Raw genomic sequence first — 20,374 nt, forward strand, 5'->3', positions numbered from 1 at the left:
AGTAATTACATCATTTTAAAGTAAAGCTTAATTGAATGTTCAAATTTATTAGTAGAAAATTTTGGTACAAAGTTTCTCATATTTGGGTCGTAAATTTGTAACTAAAAAATGGAGAAAGTATATGAAGTATGTATACAAAACAATTTAAATACAGAGTAATTTTAAATTAGTGCGAATACTAAATATGAACAAAAACGACATAATCTTAAAAAATTAGTGCGTTTGCCTGGATTTCAGAAAATAAAAAAAAATAAAAAAACACAAACCTCTTCTCCGCCGGCGATTGACTTGCCTTTGTCCTTCCGCGGCATTATCACGGTGTAGATCGGCGCTCAACCACTGCTCCGGCGCTTTTATCTGCGGTGATAGTGGTGGCGGCGGTGGATGTTGTGGTGGTGGAGGTGGATGTGGTGGTGGTGGTTTGTTTAGAGAGAGAATGAGAGTGAGTAAGGAATGAGGGTTTTGTTGGGGGAGGGAGGTAATTTTGTTTGAGGGTTATTTTTTTTTTTTTATAAAAAGGGTAAGAATGTAATTTTAATTTATTTTGCGGGCGTTAGTTAGATATTCGAGGGCGACGTTTAGCTTTCCACTAAACTTAAGGTTTAAGACATTTGAATTTATGGATTAGGCCATTAGTCCAGCCCAAATTATACAAGGTTGGGCCTGAGTTGGGCTTATGTTTTCGTTTTAATCAAGCAAACCAAAACACTTTCTCTTTCTTCGTCTGAAAAATTCAGAAGTTTCTGGGTTTTAAAGGGGTTTAGTTTTACAGTTTTAGCAGCTGAGAGAATTTCCAACAAGTGAAGAATTTGTTTGATTGAAGCTTATAAGCTGGTGAAAATGAGGAATTTGATGGTATATTTCTCACATTATTATTCTTTTATTTATTTATTTATTGGTTATTTTAAATTAATTGGGATGTTATAACTGAGTTAGTGATGGATTTATGGTGTATTTACAGAGGAAATTGCCAATCCTTTGTAAAAATTCATTGCTGTTGCGCGCCGCGGCAACCGCTGCTTTAGGTTCTGGGGTTTTATATGCAAGTGCTGCTCCTGATTCCAACTCCAGTTGAGTTTCTCATTAATTTTGGTGTAATTTTTTTCAATAATTTGATTGGCAATTTTTTTTTTTAAACTCCAATCATTATAATTTCGTCTGTGTATTGGAAGTTGGAACAACACAATTGTGATGAACTGATGATATTGTGCTACTCCTTTATGTTGGACCTCGAATTATTGTCGGTATGATTGAGGAGTGCATTTGTTTGAATAAACTTAATCAAAGTGTGCTTTTGCAATTTTAATTCTGCAAGAAATTATCGAATTAGACGAGTTTACAAGTTTTTGGTCCTTTGTTGGATTATAAGATCAGTTTATATTTAAATTTCCAGTCAGTCAGGTTGCTTTTGTAAGATATCTGTAACTGTTACTGAGCTAAGTTTTTGGATTGGGTTCGGATTTTTGATGCTCTATCCAATTCCAAGTGCTGAATTTATAGAGGAACATTCACATTGTTGTAGGCGAACGAAATTGGTAGCTAATTGCATGGTTTGATAAGGATCCTAAGAATTCTGAATGATTTTTTCGGTTCTTGGACAAATGATGGGTTACTTTTAAGGGAATTTTATGCTATGTTTAGAAGGCCGTAATATAAAGTAGTTTGTATTAATTTACTTTCGTCCATGCTTGACGAATTTAATGTCACAGAATGGATAGATCATTAGATTGGTAGCCGTTAAGCTGTATATGTATACCATTTCAGAATCTGTGTGCGGCGAAGTATAATAATTGTTTGTCCTGATTTGGGGATGCATTGCTTTTCTGTCTTCTGCATCTTCCGTGCAATTGCCTGTGGTTTGTTTTTCCTTTTACTTATACAAGTAGTAAGCACTTTCCATTTCCTACAAGTGTGTTGACTGCCTCTGAAACGCAGGACTTCAAGTTTCTTTGTCTATTCCAACAAGAGGTGACTTATTATCGGTGCCATGGCGAGTTCCATTGTTTTCTCTTGGCCCCTCGATGCCTGATAAACCTACAGGTTTAGAATGTTTATCATACTCTAGCAGTCTAGCCTATATTGTTTTTCAATAGTAATACTTTTCTCATCTTTGTACTATTCCTATTGTCTAGATGTGGGAAATGATCCCTATCCGCTGCATTTTTCTAGAGTGTCACCTGATCCTCCAGCAGATACGAAAAATCAAGCCCCTACTGATGGTTCTTCTCATTGTTCAAACTGTTTCACTAGAGACACCATTGCCAATGCAGCTGCCAAGGTTAGCCCAGCTGTTGTCAATCTGTCTGTACCAAAGGGTAAATTTATGGTTTCTCTATGCTCTATATAGAGTTCCTCGACACTATTGAGAATTTGATTGTAATATTGATCGTAGCAGGAATCTATGGATTGACTCTGGGAAGGAGTATCGGCTCGGGAACCATTATTGATTCTGATGGTACTATTTTAACTTGTGCTCATGTGGTGGTGGACTTTCAGGGGGTGAAAGCATCATCAAAAGGGAATGTGAGTAATCTCTTTCTTTTTTCTTTGTAAAATCCTGTATCTTCTCTCAAATTTTGCCTGTAGATATAGGCTTTTGATTGTGTCTTCTCTCAAAATTTTCCTGTTAGACATTTATGTTTAACCACTGCTTTGAAGACTCATGACTGGGTTTTAATGTGACATTTTTTGTGATGGTGTGAGACTTACTTTTGATTAATTGATAATAGTTGATAACTTTTGTAGATTGAGGTTACCATGCAAGATGGTAGAACATTTGAGGGCACAGTATTGAATGCCGATTTACATTCTGATATAGCAATTGTAAAGGTCAAAACAAAGTCACCACTACCAGCTGCAAAACTTGGTTTGTCAAATAAACTTCGTCCAGGAGACTGGGTGATAGCAATGGGCTGTCCTCTTTCCCTCCAAAATACCGTGACAGCTGGTATTGTAAGGTAAAGATTACAAAAATAAAAAGCTGTGGTATTCATGGTTGTAAATATGTCACTAAATAGTAAGTGGTCCAACATTTTTAGTAATACTGGTATTAAATCATACTTAGTATAAAGTATTGTCATTAATATATATTTTTCTTTATAATCAGCCACTTCACAGCTAACTTGTTTGGAGATGTTATCACTTTATGTCATATGTGATTGGCATTATATTGCTTAAGCTTGTATCCTGCTAATGCCTTTCTTATTTTTGGTCTTAATTGTTTGCTTTCTGCATGGGGAAAATGCAGCTGTATTGACAGAAAAAGCAGTGATCTGGGTCTTGGTGGAATGAGAAGAGAATACTTGCAGACGGATTGTCCTATTAATGTGGTAAGATTGACTATCTCTCGCTAGTGTTTATCCAATAAACAACCCCTGACTTTACTTGACAACAAATTAAAGAGATACTGGCGTTGCATGTCCAAGTTGATTTCACTAATCATTGCCACAGCATTTTTAGTTTATCTTTTATCACTTTAAGGGAATATTATAAAGAGCCTAGCCTGTTGTGCTTGGTTATTGCTGCACGCATCTCATCAGACCCACTTTCTCAGGAGTCTTGATTGGATGGTCAGTGGTGGCTGTTATATTTGTTTTATTCCTTTGGTTAATGTGTAAATTCTTGTATCTTAATTTTTATGATAGGGAAATTCAGGAGGCCCTCTTGTAAATATGGATGGTGAGGTGGTTGGGGTTAATAACATGAAAGTGCTAGTAGCTGATGGATTGAGCTTTGCTGTGCCAATTGACTCTGTCTCTAAAATCATAGACCAATTCAAGAAAAAAGGGTATTGCTTATAATCAACTTATCTTACAAGCAATTCGTCGCCCCAATTGAAAATTTGCTAGCTTTTATCTTATTTTTGTCATACTTATCTTGCATTATCGTTGCTATTAATATCCCAGGATGATGTGCCACTGAATTTACTGATGGTGCAGGAGAGTTGTTCGGCCTTGGCTTGGACTCAAAATGATTGATCTCAATGACATGATCATATCTCAGCTTAAAGAGAGAGATCCAGTTTTTCCTAATGTCAATAGAGGCGTACTTGTCCCAATGGTAGGTTCAGGTTTCCTTTTCCTGAAGCTTTATTCTTTCCCCATCTGATTTCTTTTGGAACAAAAACCATGCTTGTAGAGTTGTAGAGTTGGTATTTAAACCTCATGCTCATGCGGCGATGCACCCTTGAAATAATGTACTCATTAAAGTTTGGATTCAAGTTACATTATGCAAGATTTGCAAATTTGATTAGATATTTTATTTGATAGACCTTACAATTAGCCATCGGGGCAAAAGTGTTATGGCATGTTTAAAAGAGGCTGTCAATTTGTCATTGTCTTGATTGGAATGAAAGTTACATTATGCAAGATTTGCAAATTTGATTAGATATTTTATTTAATAGATAACCTTACAGGCTAAGAGTAAGGCAAAGGCAGCTGTTCGCCAAGCAAAAGAAAAGGCATATCAGGAGGTTTATGAAAAGCTTGATTCCAAGGAGGGAGAAAGGATCATTTATAAGATGGCAAAGAGAAGACAAGAGGCAAGGAAGGATATTGGCATGGTGAAGTGTGTCAAAGATAAGAACCAAATGGTCCTAGTGCAAGAGGAGGGCATCAAGGACAGGTGGAAGGGGTACTTCGATGAATTATTTAATGGAAGTAATGGAGTTGTGATAGGAGATACCTCTATGAGTGATGAAGAAATCAACATGGAGTATGTGCGAAGGATTAGGAGAGTAGAGGTGGAGATTGCACTGAGGAAGATGAAACCTAAGAAGGCGGTTGGCCCTGATGGGGTACCGATAGAGGTGTGGAGGTGTTTGGGTAAGATTGGTATTGATTGGTTAACAAACCTTTTCAACAAGATATGGACGGCTACAAGGATCCCACAAGATTGGAGGAAGAGCACCTTGGTCCCGGTTTATAAAAACAAAGGAGACGCTCAAGATTGTTCTAACTATCGAGGAATTAAGCTTATGAGCCATACTATGAAGTTGTGGGAAAGGGTGATTGAACAAAGGTTGAGGGCATGCACAAGCATTTCAGATAACCAATTTGGTTTTATGCCTGGGAGATCTACTATGGAGGCAATCCATTTGATAAGACAAATGATGGAGTTTTATAGGGTAAAGAAGAAAGATCTTCATATGGTCTTTATTGATTTAGAGAAGGCATATGACAAGGTGCCAAGAGAGATACTTTGGTGGGCAATGTTGAAGAAAGGTATCCCACGAAGGTATGTAGACCTAGTTAAGGATATGTATCGGGATGTGTCAACAAATGTGAGGACATGCGGAGGGTTGACAAAAGATTTCCCTATTACAATCGGATTGCATCAAGGGTCTGCATTAAGCCCTTTTCTTTTTGCAACGGTTCTAGATGAATTAACTAGACCAATTCAAGATGAGGTTCCATGGTGTATGCTGTTCGCAGATGATATCGTTTTGGTGGATGAGACTAAGGATGGGGTTAATGTCAAGTTGGAGCAATGGAGGCAAAGGTTGGAATCTAGAGGGTTTAAGCTAAGTCGGAGTAAGACTGAATATTTGGTATGTCGTTTTGGCACTCAGAGGGGGACAAGCAATGAAGTGGTGAGTTTGGATGGAAAGGATTTGACCATGAGTGAATGTTTTAAGTACCTAGGGTCGATCATCCAGAAGAATGGTGACATTGATCAAGACGTGACCCACAGGATTAAGTCAGGGTGGCTTAAATGGAGAGCGGCCACGGGAGTGTTATGCGACCGCAGCATTCCCTTAAAGTTGAAGGGAAAATTCTACAGGACTGCCATAAGACCAGTGTTGCTCTATGGTACAGAATGTTGGGCTTCTAAGAAAGAGCATATTAAAAAGATGGAGGTTACGGAAATGCGCATGTTAAGGTGGATGTGTGGAAACACTTTAAGAGATAGAATCAGAAATGAGGTTATTCGCAAGAAAGTAGGTGTGGCGGGCATTGTAGATAAATTAAGGGAAAATCGTCTGCGTTGGTTTGCACATGTAAGACGGAGACCCGAGGGTGCACCGGTGCGAAGAGTGGAAGAGTGGGACCATGGAGGGATTAAACGAGGAAGAGGGAGACCAAAGATGACTTGGTTGGAAGGAGTGAGGAAGGATATGAAGTGCATGGATTTACGTGAGGATGAAGTTTTGGATCGTAAGGGATGGAGGAGAAAGATTTATGTTGATGACTACACGGAATAATCAAATTTGGTTCATGTTAGCCGACCCCACTTTTGGGATTAAGGCTTTGATTGATTGATTGATAACCTTACAAGTAGCAAAGGGGGCAAAGGTGTTATGGCATGTTTAAAAGAGGTTGTCAATTTGTCATTGTCTTGAAGATTAGGAACCAAGTAGAATTGCATAAAGCTTGATCAGGCTTCTCAGGAATGAGGATTATGTATTAGGTCTCCTTGTAGTTAAGAATTAAAATACTACATATGAGGAAGAACAACTTGTTCAGGATTGGAGTCTATGAACAGATGGCTGCTTGGTAATAAACTAATAATCCATTTTCCAATGTCACATTTTTTATACATTTACTAAAAGTTTGTACTTCATGATGTTCATATAATTGGTAGTAAAGGTATGTAGAATAGAGTCACTATACTCAACTAACTCAAGGTTAAAAGAAATGCTATAAATTGTGGTTGAGATTGCTAGTAAAGATGTGTTGAATAGTATCACTAAGCTTACTGAAGACTAGGTAACTGAGGTATTCCTGCTAACCTAAAGTTTTAGTTGAGGGCCTGAGGGTAATGAGAATCATAAAATTATTATTTTACTGAAAATTGTCGCTGTTATCTCTTATGTCTAATGGTCACAGAGTTAATTCTAGGCTTCTAGCATTGGAATCACTTTTCTGGGGGATAATTTTGAAATGAGGGCAAAAGTTACCGGGTGGTTTTAATTTTTTTAAACATATTCAGCTATGTTAAAGGTGTATTGCCTGGAAATCCCCTCCACCCTTCGCACTTCCATGTTCATCTCGTTGGAGTGCCATTTTGATTGCTGTTATTTTGTTGCTTCTTGACTCTCCCACCACTCACCAACTGCTCTCAACAATTTGAGAGTACCTGTGAATTTTTTCTCCTCAAACCAGCTAATTCCATCTTTGTGCAATTGTGTCATCTGACTATCTGAGTTCATAGTGCAAATGTCTTGCATTGTATGCCATTGAAGTGAATTCATTAGTTTTGTTGTAGAAGGAAAATCTTTTGAACCAGATCAGTTGCTAGTGTCCACGTCATGGAGCAGCCTGCATCGTCTTCTGATTTTTTTTCTGTCCACAATTGTAACGAATAGTACCTGAAGTTTTGAGTTCCAGTCGCTTTGCTGGAAGCATTTACAAGTAAACGACCCTGGTGGAATTTGTGGTTGCATTGCATGCATTAGCTATGTTTCTAAGTTGCACTGACTCACTGAGGTGTATGTGGTTGGCAGTAGATGGAGCAGTGGGAAAAGGAAGTGCTTGGTAGCAATTGTAGCAGTCTAGTGATGCTGTTGACTTGAGATATTACCAACTCTTGTCTCAGATTGTTCAAGTACATAATAAGTATAGAAGTTTAATGTTATGAACTTTCTTGAATTCATGATGAGGAATTCAGCTCCCATCTTCCGCAAATCTTTGCTGTCAAGTTGTGCATCTTGTGTTATAGCTGTGTTTCAAAATAGGGTGTCTAGCTTAGTTAAGTTGTGCTCCCATCATTCATAGAACTTTTTTGTGCTTGCATATTTGACAATTTCTTACTTTACCCATCTCCTCTCCCCGTTTGGTCATTTGATCTCTAAAATTAGAGATTTTTTTTGTCTTTGTGAACTTTTCCAAGTTCAAAGGCAAAGGTAATTAGATGCATTAAGGTTTGTAGATCTGGAAAAGTGAATTTCGAGGAGAAGTGTTGCAATATCTCTGGATGGATCCTGGTTCAGAGTCGATAGCTTATGACAGCTGCAAAAACTCTTGGTGGTTTTCAAGTCTCTGTGCCTATGTCACTATGTGTACTTGCTATGTGTTTTTTTGCTAGCATCTTGGTTGAGCAGTTTGATTTTTATATCATTTATTAGCCTCATATATTAGGCAGTGTTTTCATTTGCTTGTGTTTAGATGTTTGAAAATTCAAACTGTAATCTGTGGTCTTCATATCTGTGACAGGTTACTCCAGGCTCTCCTGGAGATCATGCTGGATTCCGGCCAGGAGATGTTGTCACTGAATTTGATGGAAAACCTGTTGGAAGCATCAAGGAGGTACTGCTCTCAGGCATTTATAGCTGTTCTTGAAGCAGTAATATATCGTTATGTTTTTTAGTAACAAGTCTGAAGAGCTGCTGAGTAGTAAGTTGATTATTGTTTTTTGCACTGTAACAGATCATTGACTTAATGGACGATAAAGTGGGGAAGCCAGTAAAGGTGGTTGTGAAGAGGGCAAACAATGCTGAGGCAACCTTAACTGTGACTCCTGAGGAAGCAAATCCTGATATGTAACTCTGACAGAGCAAAATCACCAGCTTCTTCCAGGAAAAATAAAGGATTTAAAGAAAGAATTGTTGAAAATAGTGCATGCTCTTCAGCGTTTTAGCTCTAGAGTGAATTTAATTACTGAGGTGGTCGGGTTTATTTCCAACATAGTGCAAAATCAAATACTGTCTATCCCAGCTTTACACTACAGTATCAATTGAAATACTCCCAAGGGAGGAGAGCATATATTTCTGTAAAGGTTTTCTAGATTACTTTCAATCAACTGTTACTACCATGTACGACATAATTCGTGTCTTAACTTCTGTAATTGTTTTTTTTTTTTTTTGGTATTACAAATTTATGATCATTCAAAAAACCTTTTGTTTTTCGGTACATGTTTGTGCTTTGGTCAATTGAAGAATCTTAATAGGGTAGGAATCTGCTAGTTTCTCCACATGAACCCAACACAGCACTTGCTGCCTAGCCCATTGAGAGACGGTTAGCGCTGCTAGACTGTTTCAGGTCAATTTTGTTTAAACAGATACTTCGTATTTGCTTGATATAGAACTTAACCTGATTAGGTTAAACAATACATCATATTTTTTATTAGCGTTCACTTATCGCTAATTTATTTTTCCGGTAATGAAAAAAATTATGAAAATTTATATTTATAAAAATATACTTGTTGACATCTCATTCAATGTATTTTAAAAGATATTAGTTCATCACTCCCATGCAAGCACCAAGGATCCCAATTCTGGGAGGCGTTTGTAAATTGTAATCATACAAAGGCTAGTTTTATCAAATTGTGACCACAGTACATAAAATAAGTATATTTCTGTCACAACTAATTATTAAGTTATAGCACTTTAAATATGTACAAAGCGATGAACTAACCGCTGACAAGTGACAACAAACTTGTATACATATTTACATTTTATCTAATACGATTATACGAACCATTTAAGGTAAGATTGTAGGAACGAGAACAGGAGAAGGAAGAAGAAGAAGATGAGAAAGAGAAACATGAACATGTGAGATTCTATTATTTGGAGTAAGCATCTCTAACGTCAACTCTCAGAGGTCTGTTCTGGCTTCAGAAAGTCACGATATTCCAGCTGCCTCATCTCTCCTCCAGATTCAGGATCAAATTCACATCGGTAAAAGCTGAATTCAAAGAAGTCCACCACTTAGAATACAGTAATTGCAAAGAGAAAAATCAAGTACAAGCACAATCATCTTAACATTCCCAGTAATAGCAGCTATTGTATAAACTATTCCGCAATTCCATCAATGATATCAGCTAGTTCCCTCTATAACATGCAAATGCAATTTTGTTATGAATAAATTTCAAATTGAAGCAAACAAAATCTGTTTGATGCAAACTCCAGCACCCATATGTATTTTATTACTACCAGTATAAGATAAGACTGGAACTACCATTTCTGACTTAGTAAACAATTAAAAAGAGCAATAAAACAGATAAGGGGCAAAAAGGCTGCTTTACATTAACTCCCTCGTTCAAATAACCAAAATGAAAAAATCCTTATCTACATACAACCCCTTGAAAGATGAAGTATGCTCATATTCACAGTGTTGGACTTTTGATGTGTGTCTGTCTTCTCTTATCATTTAGGAAATCTATTACCAACATTGAACAAGCGGGGATTTAGTAAAATCTTAATAAAAATGGTTTGTGGAGCTTCAAATAGTCAAAGCAATAATATATACTCTATATCTAACTATTACGAATAGAATATAAAGGAATTTTCTTTTTAAAACAACTTAAACCATTAGACTACCAGAAAGTTCTAACTTCTTGATGTGGAGCCAAGTTATGAAATACAACATCAGGATAGTAATATGTCACAAAAGGAGAACAAAATGACCTCTCTTGTTATTTTACAGGGAAACAGAACCATACTTGCCAGGTTCTGCAGTGAAGTAAAGTATTCAGAATAAAAAGATGATGAAGAAAAAATAATTGAATAATTTACCTTCCATCCATTCCCACTATCACTACTGTGTTCTCTTGTTGGCCAAAGGAAACAATGTACTGAGTGCCTTCTTGCAAGTGAAACTGGGCCATCGACCACTCTGAACTAAAATATTTAGGCAATACACCTGCAAAAACAGATAAACCAAAAACACTCAGGAAACAATATGTAAGATCATATTTTTATACATCCCTTGATAACTCATGCAATGTAACAAGCCAACAACATATTCAACTTAGTGGCCCTCAAGTCCCAACACCATATAGCGGAACATGGATTAGAAGAGAAGATGGTACCCAGAGATCCTGATTCAAGCTTCAGGTTAAAAGCATTTAAAAGAAGATTAGCACCATGGAGAAGATTGTACCTTTCATAAAGGAAATGGACGATATAGGGGAACGTGGAGAGCTTGGTTGCTCAGGTGGACTCTGCAAACCACTATTTCCAGGAGATCCTGGTTCAAGCTTCAGGTTAAAAACATGAATGGTCCCCCTGTCACTTGATGCTGCTAGCCATCGCGCATTAGAAGAGAATGCTAAGCTCTGTATCTCTGCTCTATCAGTTCCCCTCCTAACCTATATAACAGATCCCACAAAACACTTCAGAACTAATGAATCATTCTAGAGAGTCTATAAACACCCTTTTGCATACGTAAGCAAAAAAAGGCTCAGTGATAATAGTCACACATGCTAATATAAATGGAAAGAGATTAAAAAGCTAACTCTTATACGATTCACAGAAATGCATGTGACACTTGAAATATAAAGCGATAAAATGCAGACAGATAAGCTTGAAAGTAACTCAAACTTACTACAATTATCAATTCCTTATCATCCCCAATGCCCTCTCCCATCTCCACCTCCAATTATCCTCATTAAGAAACCCACTATTAGTCTATTAGCTATGTCAGTCTGAAAAGTGAATGAATAATATAATTCTTAACAGGCCAATATCCCCATACCAAAAACCTAATGGCTAATGTCTTAAACGCACAGATATCCTAACATACCAAAGTAATCAAACATCAGTTATTGATGATTAGCAAAACACTATAAGTCATACCAATGGGCTATTGTATACAAACAAACAGCCAAAAAAACCTTTGCCAAGAGGCAAGAATCATGCTGCACCAAACACGCACTAGTTTACCTAGGTGCAATTGAACGACAACACCACACAGGCAACTAACAAGGTATCATCAAACGAATAGGCATTTGATATATATAACAGGCATTTGATATATATACTGGAGATGAAGCACAGCTACATTTTGTATATAACCAAGACAAATCAATATTCAGCTACACCACTGCGTAAAACCTACCAGCTCAACTGAAAATCATGATGCATCATCACATTCACAGTGCACAGTATATAAAAAATGATCTTACTTCTAAACAAGCACCAGGCATTGACTATCACTAATCACAGCAAAATATAGATGACAACCAGCTAAACTAGTTAAATTCTACACATGAATCAAATCCCGCCTACATCATTGCCCTTCACGAGTACACGAATCAATCAATCAAGACAACAAATGACAAATCTACAACAAATGACAAATCTACGAAAACCCAAACAACAATCAAGCTGAAACAATCAAAGACAACAAATTAAAAAAGAGGGGATTATACCTCTTGCAACAAAGAACCATCCAAAGTATTGAAAACCCTAACCAAAGTCCCCTTACTACTAGCAGTAGCAACCAACCTCCCATCCTGAGTCAAAGCCATGGAAGCAATCCTGGAATCATGAGCCATGACAAACTTAGTCCTCTTAGACCCATAATGCTCAACCCGAATCTGACCCTTCTGCAACCCAGGACAAACAAGAACAATCGAATTCGACAAACAAGAAACCTCACACAAACCCTAAGGGTTAGCCACCGTTTCAATCTGATGCAAGAGCTTCAAATCAGCAAAATTATACACAAAAATCTTATGCAAAAGCACAACAACAATCCGATCACGGCGAAGACGAACAGACTTAACATCAGATCGAAAGGAAAGCTCCCCGATGCAGCAGCAACGATGGTCGTCCCAAAGCATGACTTTATGAGGTGGGAAGTTGGGGTGGGGCCCACCACCGACTAAGGCGAGGATGTTGCAGCGAAAGAGCATGTGAACGAGGGAGAGAGAGTGGGAGAAGGTGCGGTTGAAGATGGGGCGAAAAGGGTGGGTGTTGAAGATGAGGAAGCCGGAGTTGGTGGCGGCGGAGAAGCAGGTGGAGTCTTGGTTGAAGGAGAGAGAGAGGAGTTGAGGTGGGGTTGAAGAGGAGGAGGGTGGTTGAGGGGGTGGTGGGGGTGGAGGTGGGGAGGAGGGCATGGTTGCGGGGAAGAAGGGGAGAGAGAGGAGGAAGGAGGAGAGGAGAGAGAGAATGTGGTGGGTGAAACGGTAGTAGAGGAGGATGAACAAAGCTATTTTTTCTGGGTTTTTTTAGGTTGCTTGAAGAAGATAACAATGGCGGTTGAAGGAGGAGGAGAGAGATGAGAAGGAAATTTAGATTGGAGGAAACTTGGAGATGAAGGTGAACTGGTGTTGGTGATGGTGAAGGTGAGATTTTATTGTAGTGGGTCCCACTTTTTGTTGATTGCACGTATTCTTATTATTTTTCCAAGATGATTGAATTTGATTACAAGTATGAGTCAAATTATACGAGCTGAGCATCGTACCTGCCGGGCTGCCGTGGCCGCGCCTCATCGTGCCTGGGGTTGGGGTGGGTTGTATCGTGTCGTGCTAGGCCTGGATGCTGGCGAGCCGTGCTTTGTCGGGCCACCAATTGGCACATCCCAATCGGAGTGCGACCACATCCCAACCCACAATACGAGTATACGACTCACATGCCTAGTGTGTTGTATCTTGCCGAACTGCCGAGCACAGACAACTACCTTCTATTTTTTTTAGTTGCAAATTTAGGGTATTTTTTGTGAGATATAAAATATTCCAAAGTTACAATTAAAAAAAAATCGGAGGTAGTATATAAATTTAAGTCGAGTCGTGCGGCGTGCTAGTAGCAAGCCGTGTCACAGGCCAAATTGTTGTGTTGCCCGCAGTCTCGTGCCCAAATTTTGCAACTGTGTTCACGGGTCCGCATGCCACTATTCGATCATGCTGGGCCAAGTGCGTGTCGTGCTAGTGCCATCCCAAACTAGCATGGCCCATACCCAGGTTTCTCACCTTGATCAAGGGCTAAATTGGTCATTTTTAGTAAATATTCGTCCATTCATGTTCAAGTTTTAGTAAAATGCAAATGTTGTTAGTTTTTCACTTTAGTAATTCTAGGACATAGTTAGTTGTCATTTAACAAAAACTTCACAACCATCAATTTTGATCTAAATGTCGCATAGAAAATTCAAATCTTTTAGAAATTATAATTGTTGAGTATAACAAGTTTATTGAAACGAATTTCTACCAAAGAGCCAAAATAGTGAATTTATAAAGTCAACCCTCCACCGTTGGTCAATTCATCAAAATTTCCCTTACAAACCGAACTTAAAGTAATGGGATAATATTTGAAGCCTTATATTCTATGTTCTAGCTATTCATTATCCTTCTATCATTCTTTGTACTTATTAGTTATTACTTTATTGGGTTTGTTCAATTTCGGATATGAAATCCAATTCAATCCGATTTGAAATCAAATATTTGAATTTACAGATTAGATCTTCGGATTTTCAGATCGAGTTATTGAAATTATCAGTAAAAAATTTCGGGTTACATCATCAAATTTTCGGATTGAATTTTAAACGCAACATCTTATTCGTCTTTAGCAACCAACCCTTACAAGTTAGAATCAAAGATGAAGTCAATGGGCTTAGCCACTTTCTTCTATGAGTCGGACTTTTGTTTTGGACTTTTCATTGGTCGTCAAACACTCAAAACAAACCATTATCAAACACTCAATCTGTCAGTGTCATTCAATACTTCCTTTGTTCCTTATTTCTTCCATTTGCCTCTCATTATACGCAATTACTACTCCCTAATTACAAATTTATAAGTTTTTACTTTACTACAATTCTCTAATAAGGTACTGTCTTATCTTAATTATTTGTTAATTTATCCTTAATTTCAATTTCAATTTTCATTTGGGTATTTGCGATTTTCGTTATTGTCTTGCAAATGGGGTTTAGTGTTATTATTGAATTTTATGAAATGTATTCAAAATTATTAAGTTGATTATCAATAATTGAATTTCAGAATTGTGTAAGAAATTATCAATAATGGCGAGGCCGGCTAAAAGAAAAAGAGGAAGGCCCCGTAAATACCCAGTTCCACAATATCCTCCTGAGTTTTTCAAAATTTATCTACCAGAACACAACTCTAAGCAATTGGTAAATTTTTCTAATTTTATTTGTATTCCCATTTTTTTTTTGCTATATTTTACTAGTAATACTGTATTTATTAATCAGTGTTTTTCAATGATTTTTACTCATTTGATTCATGCATGCTTCATTTTACAATACCAGTTTGTACTGATTTATGCTTGCATGATTAGGACTACGGTGTAAATTATACATATATGACATTATACCTAATGCGTAGATTACCCATGTGTTACAAACGAAGATAGTGTAGCTCTAACATATTCGGTAATCGGTATCGATGCATTGAAATGTAGTGTTTGGGAGTGTAGAGTTGAATACAGAACTTGCCTTTCCTGCAGGCGTTTGATGCTTACAAGGTTTTAGAAGAGATAGATTAGTGAATTTTCAATAGTTATGATTGTGAATTTTATTCTAATAGTGACTAGGAGGATCATTCTAGGCTACATTGTAATTTTGTAAAAGAAAAGCGTTATGTGGCCAGATCACACTCACATAGTTAGGGCTTGTTCACATTTACTTAATTTCAGTTCAGTTCCAATCAGTTCAGTTCAATTCAGCTCCTAATTTCCCTCTCTCATAAAATATTCATTTAAGCTCAATTCAATCAATTCAATTCAATTCAGCTCCAATCAGTTCAGTTCAGTTCAGTTCAGCTCAGTTCAGTAAATGTGAACCGGCCCTTAAGCTTCAAATTAAACTTAGTGTTAGTTATGAAGGAGTCCATCTTCACCTGTGGTGCCCAACTCAACTCTAACTTCAAATGTACTGTCTAAAGTACTGAAGACTATGTTTCTGTTGCGAAGAATAGATAACAGGATCCACATACATGCCCCAGAAAATATTTTGTCGTATGATTTTGCCAAAAGCATGGTTTTAATCATCACTATGTAAGCAGGAAAAATCAAACTTTTTTGTCCCAAAATGCTTTGTGGCATCCCTTGTTGTCCAATATTGGCTTATGTGGATATGCAAAAACTAACCCTTAGTGATAGGATATAAACAGAATAATGTTGCTTCCCTCCTTATAGCTATGCACTTATGTTGATTGTAGGCCGTGTAGGCGTTGTGGCTTCCCTCTTGATGCACATTAATCTGTAAAAGGAAAAGAATTGAATGAATTGTGAGAACTGATTTGGAACTTGAATTGGTTTTTCTTACAGGCAATACCTCCTGATTTTATAAGGAATTTCAGAGAGAAGACTCCAAAGAAAGTAATCTTGAAAAACTTAAAAGGGGAAGTTTGGAATGTGGATCTGGAAAAGGCAGGAAGCAAGTTACTTATGAAAAGGGGTTGGGAAGAATTTGTGACAGGCAATTCAGTAGCGCGAGGAGAGTTTTTGATCTTTACATACAAAGGGAATTCCGTGTTCATTGTCAAAATATTCAGTATCAATGGATGTTTGAAGGAGGATGAACCTATGGGCACCAATGACCAGCCTCATGTGACATTGAAGCAGGAGCCAAACTTTGATGAAAGTTATAGCCATCATACTGATGTCTGCTCTGAGAATACATATTTAGAAAGAAGCGCGAAAGTAGAACAGATGTCTCAAGGTTAGTTATTTTTTAAAGAAACCTATCCTTTATTAGTTTTTTTGCCCATTCAACTCATCATGCTTATAACCTTGAAGAACATTCTGACAGATTCGCACGAAGTAATGACAAGAGGTGTCTCAGAAGGAAACCTTGATTTAAAGAAGATACGATTTACAAGTGTTAACAAGGGAAAGATATATGAATTGGTAATTTTTCCCATGTATTTGGATTATGGTTTATACTGTCTTTTTCTGTTTCTTTACCATCAGTTTTCTGTCCAATTTTTTCACAGTATCAAATGTCTACATGACACATTTCTCGATTTATGTGTGTCATCCTTTATGTAGGCATTTATGAAAACATCTATGTAGGCATGTTCAGAGTTAGATGTTCCAAGAAGATGAAGGACTATGTGATAATCTCTGTTGTGAACTGTATAATACAAAGTTAAAAAAAGTATTAAATAACTAAAACTGAAATGATCAGGCAAACCTATTTTATTTCCTCCTTTTGAACCTTGTATTACATGTGTGCACATGTTTGGTGTCTCACATTCGAGAAATTATCGACATATAAGCTTGAGAAATTATCCCCTGCTCTTTTGTATGTCTTTTATAAGTAACACCTCTTGTTATTCATGAAGGGGTGAGTACTAGCTGTAGTTTTTAGCTAGTCTTACTGATGTTTGGTTGAATAGTAAAACGAGTTTGATTCCCTTTGTCTGAAGAAACTCCATGTTTTAAATGTCGTTACCTCAAAATTGGCGTCATATTAATCATTAATACCCCCGAAGTAGCCCCTATACAATCTCCCCATGATACAACCCAATGATTAGTTAAGAAGGTTCATCAAAGTTATGAATTGGGCAAGGTCCTATCTATCATGTATTCATGTTCTTTTGTGTTTACCTGTATATCATCATTTCCTCTATTTTCTTAAAGATTGCTCTTCTATTACCAAATCTAATACTCGTATATAGTCCGAATATTTGCAAAGTATACAGGCATACCGTGATACAGCTTTTGGTTATATCTAATATCACTCGTCTGAGGACTGTATAAATCTGACTTATAATTTATTTGTATGTGCAGAACATTCCTGCAGGTATTTTCACAGAGTACAACATAGAACGGCCCAAACCAAATAGACCAGAAATGGTACTTCTGAAGTACCCGAGAGGGATTTCACAGACAGTAAAGATATGGCGGGAACATGACTGTGTTCAGATCACTACTGGGTGGAGAGAATTTCAGTTGAAGAACAAATTGACTGAGGGAGATGAGTGTGATTTTGAGGTTAGTCTTGGTGAAGGAAGAAAGATCAAAGAGATTGAGCTGTTGCAAATTCGCCGTAGGACACCAATCACTCGTATGATCTAAGAGGATTCCTAGGCCTAAGAACGAGTGAATGTATATTGTTTACATATGGACCAAAACTTCAGCATTTTAGTTTCTGATGGAATAGAAATATCAGCACAGGACAGGAAGTTCAGTGATTATTTTTCCTGATAGCATTCCCAGAAAATCTGAAAGTATTATTACTCAATACTAGGTTAGTACTCGAGGATGTATGATTTAATTGAAACTATTTTTTCCAATAAATTATTACCCCTTCTCTTTTAATTTATACATTTGAACCATTTTTTGTTAGAAAAAAATGGTCAAAGTGTAAAGATTAAAAAGAGACGGAAGGAGTATAAACTATTACTTCCGTAGTTGATTAATGCATCTTTGGTTGAATGATATTCACATTTTTATTTATTTCAAAGAATTAATTTCTCAATCTTTGAGATCAGAAGGACAAAAAATAAGAATGAAAATAAATAAATAAATACTCTGTATATCATAAGCAATTTTGGCGAAATATAATGATGCTAAAATCAATTTTTTCACGATAATTTCATGAGAACATGATACATACAAAATACTGTAATTTTAGTTGTAGATTTCAAAGTTATTGATGAATAAATAATGCAACAAATCAAATAGACAATTACTCATACTACCAACTTTTAAACTTTTAGTCAATACTTGATGGTAAAAATACAAGTATGACTATTTTTTTTAAGGAAAAAATACAAGTATGAGTTGAAAGAAGCAATAGTATGTTGGGACAATAGGAGTAAGAAATGAACAAGATTGGTTAAAACATTTGATGTGACCTATCTTAGTAAAAAAAAAAGAATGTACTGAATTATCCATTATAAATTTATAAGTTTATAACAGTCCATTTATTATATTTTGATACTCCGTACGATTTGGTGTACTTTTATCAGGCTAACGACAAAATAACTGTAATTTCATAAACCAAAGATTATGTCATACTGTTAACTTTTGGCGCTCTTTTGTCTGCTGTTTTCAGCTATACCCTTTAATTTTGTTTACAATAAATTTCATTTCTCTCTTCCTCTGTTTCTCTCTCTTGGACAAGTAAAGTGCACCTTTTAATTTTATTATTCAGGTAACTCATTTTCATATTTATGTATTGAATTAATGTTTTCAATTTCTTATTCTCCATGATTTTTTGTTGGGTTGATTTTGTGATTAAATTAGTTGTTGTTTTAATTCATCAAATTAGTGTTGGTGTTGCTTGAAATTCATGGGAAGTTGTTTAATTTGGCAATTTTGATTTTTTTTTTTTTAGCTAGAAACTGATATTGTAATTGTTTGCAAATTGAGAATTGTTGAATTTAACTAGAAATGGTGAATATTGAATTGTTTGAGTTATTTGGGGTATGAGATCAAACCGAATTTGTATAATAATGGCCGGGTTTGTCAAGTTTGAATTTTTTTTCTGAAAAATAATCAGTTTAATGTTCTGTTTTAAAGTTATCAGTTGATCATAATGTGTGATATTAGAGTTGTTATGTTATTTCCAATTATAAAGGTTGAGTAGGAATTTTGGGTTTTGATTAAGATTTTAAATGTTACTCTCTTCGTTCCTTAAAGATTGTCTTAACTTAACTCTACTCCAAAATTGACTAGAAAAAATGGTGAAACGAGAACAAGGAACGTCTTCTTATTCTAATTACTTGATTGAAGCAATGGTGGATGATTCACAACCTCGTTCTGAGCTGAGAATTGTAAATGCTGTTCGGCGAAAAAGAGGAAGACCCTTTAAGATGAATGATCTGCGCTATGTACCGGGATTCTTCAAGATCTATCTGCCAGAACACAATTCAAAGCAATTGGTAATTTTTTTAAACTTAAATTACTACATTTTGCAATAATATTTTTAGTATTGGCTGTTTTACATCCTTAAGTAGTTTGAATTCATGTATGAGTGGATTAGACTGAGAACAAATTTGTCCATTTTCATTGTGTTGTGTTGTGGATCTAAAATTAGGTTCACATAAGACAAATTTTACGTTCTAAGGCGAATTTTGTCACATTATGTTCTAGAGAAAGTACGTAAGACATCTAAAACTTTGCCTTCGGTGTAGCTATTAGGCCGGATTTATGTATGAAATTTAGCAGCTTATTGTAAGAAAATATTATGTCACCACGACTTCAAGGACTCTAATATTTTTTTCATTATCTAGGTGTTATTTTGTTGTTAGAAGTAGTTGAGTAGAAAATAATTGTCTTAGTACATTCTGTTAGAATTTTGTGATCTTAATTGGTGCCTGAATATTGACCTGTTCTTGTGCTACTTTGCCATGCCTGATACACTACGACGAGTTAAAGATCACTCACATACTAGTAGCTAGGGAATAAAGTAACAGGACCATTAGGATTGCATCTGAATCCTCTATTTGCAGCTTGTTTCTTCTGCATACTTCTAATTTCATATGAAAGATGTATTATAGATCACTTTCATTTCTTGCAGGTGATACCTGGTGATTTCGTAAAGAACTTCAATGGGAAGATTATCAAGTTCGGCTGCTTGAGAAATCTACAAGGAAAAATTTGGAAAGTGGAGTTAGCACAGGCAGGGTGCAAACTGATTATCAAAAAGGGTTGGAAAGACTTTGTAGTAGATAACTCATTAACCCGAGGAGATTTCTTGACCTTTGGCTACAATGGTAATGTCACGTTCACTGTTGAAATATTCGGTAC

General features: G+C 36.4%; 2 protein-coding genes and 1 pseudogene across 3 annotated transcripts; 2 read left to right on the top strand and 1 right to left on the bottom strand.

The window, feature by feature from the left end:
- Positions 1-352: 352 nt before the first annotated feature.
- Positions 353-8,997, top strand: LOC145626569 (putative protease Do-like 14). The gene is made up of 11 exons (XM_081679027.1): positions 353-855; positions 962-1,070; positions 1,936-2,040; positions 2,133-2,315; positions 2,396-2,523; positions 2,746-2,957; positions 3,248-3,329; positions 3,645-3,787; positions 3,939-4,059; positions 8,154-8,246; positions 8,367-8,997. Exons 1-11 carry the CDS (start codon positions 841-843, stop codon positions 8,481-8,483), a joined length of 1,308 nt encoding a protein of 435 aa, XP_081535153.1. The 5' UTR covers positions 353-840; the 3' UTR covers positions 8,484-8,997.
- Positions 8,998-9,291: 294 nt separating this feature from the next.
- Positions 9,292-12,975, bottom strand: LOC145626570 (autophagy-related protein 18a-like; annotated as a pseudogene). Its single transcript, XR_014111028.1, has 4 exons — positions 12,091-12,975; positions 10,821-11,028; positions 10,454-10,580; positions 9,292-9,623 (listed from the first exon to the last, which is right to left on the bottom strand). The product of XR_014111028.1 is annotated as an autophagy-related protein 18a-like (transcript).
- A 1,354-nt stretch (positions 12,976-14,329) lies between these two features.
- LOC145626571 (B3 domain-containing protein REM20-like) lies at positions 14,330-17,821 on the top strand. The gene is made up of 5 exons (XM_081679028.1): positions 14,330-14,482; positions 14,653-14,786; positions 15,941-16,334; positions 16,425-16,522; positions 17,408-17,821. Exons 2-5 carry the CDS (start codon positions 14,676-14,678, stop codon positions 17,693-17,695), a joined length of 891 nt encoding a protein of 296 aa, XP_081535154.1. The 5' UTR covers positions 14,330-14,482; positions 14,653-14,675; the 3' UTR covers positions 17,696-17,821.
- The last annotated feature ends 2,553 nt before the right edge of the window (positions 17,822-20,374 follow it).

The sequence above is a fragment of the Chenopodium album genome, chromosome 4, assembly GCF_948465745.1.
Source record: "Chenopodium album chromosome 4, dcCheAlbu1.1, whole genome shotgun sequence".
Classification (NCBI taxonomy): domain Eukaryota; kingdom Viridiplantae; phylum Streptophyta; class Magnoliopsida; order Caryophyllales; family Amaranthaceae; genus Chenopodium; species Chenopodium album.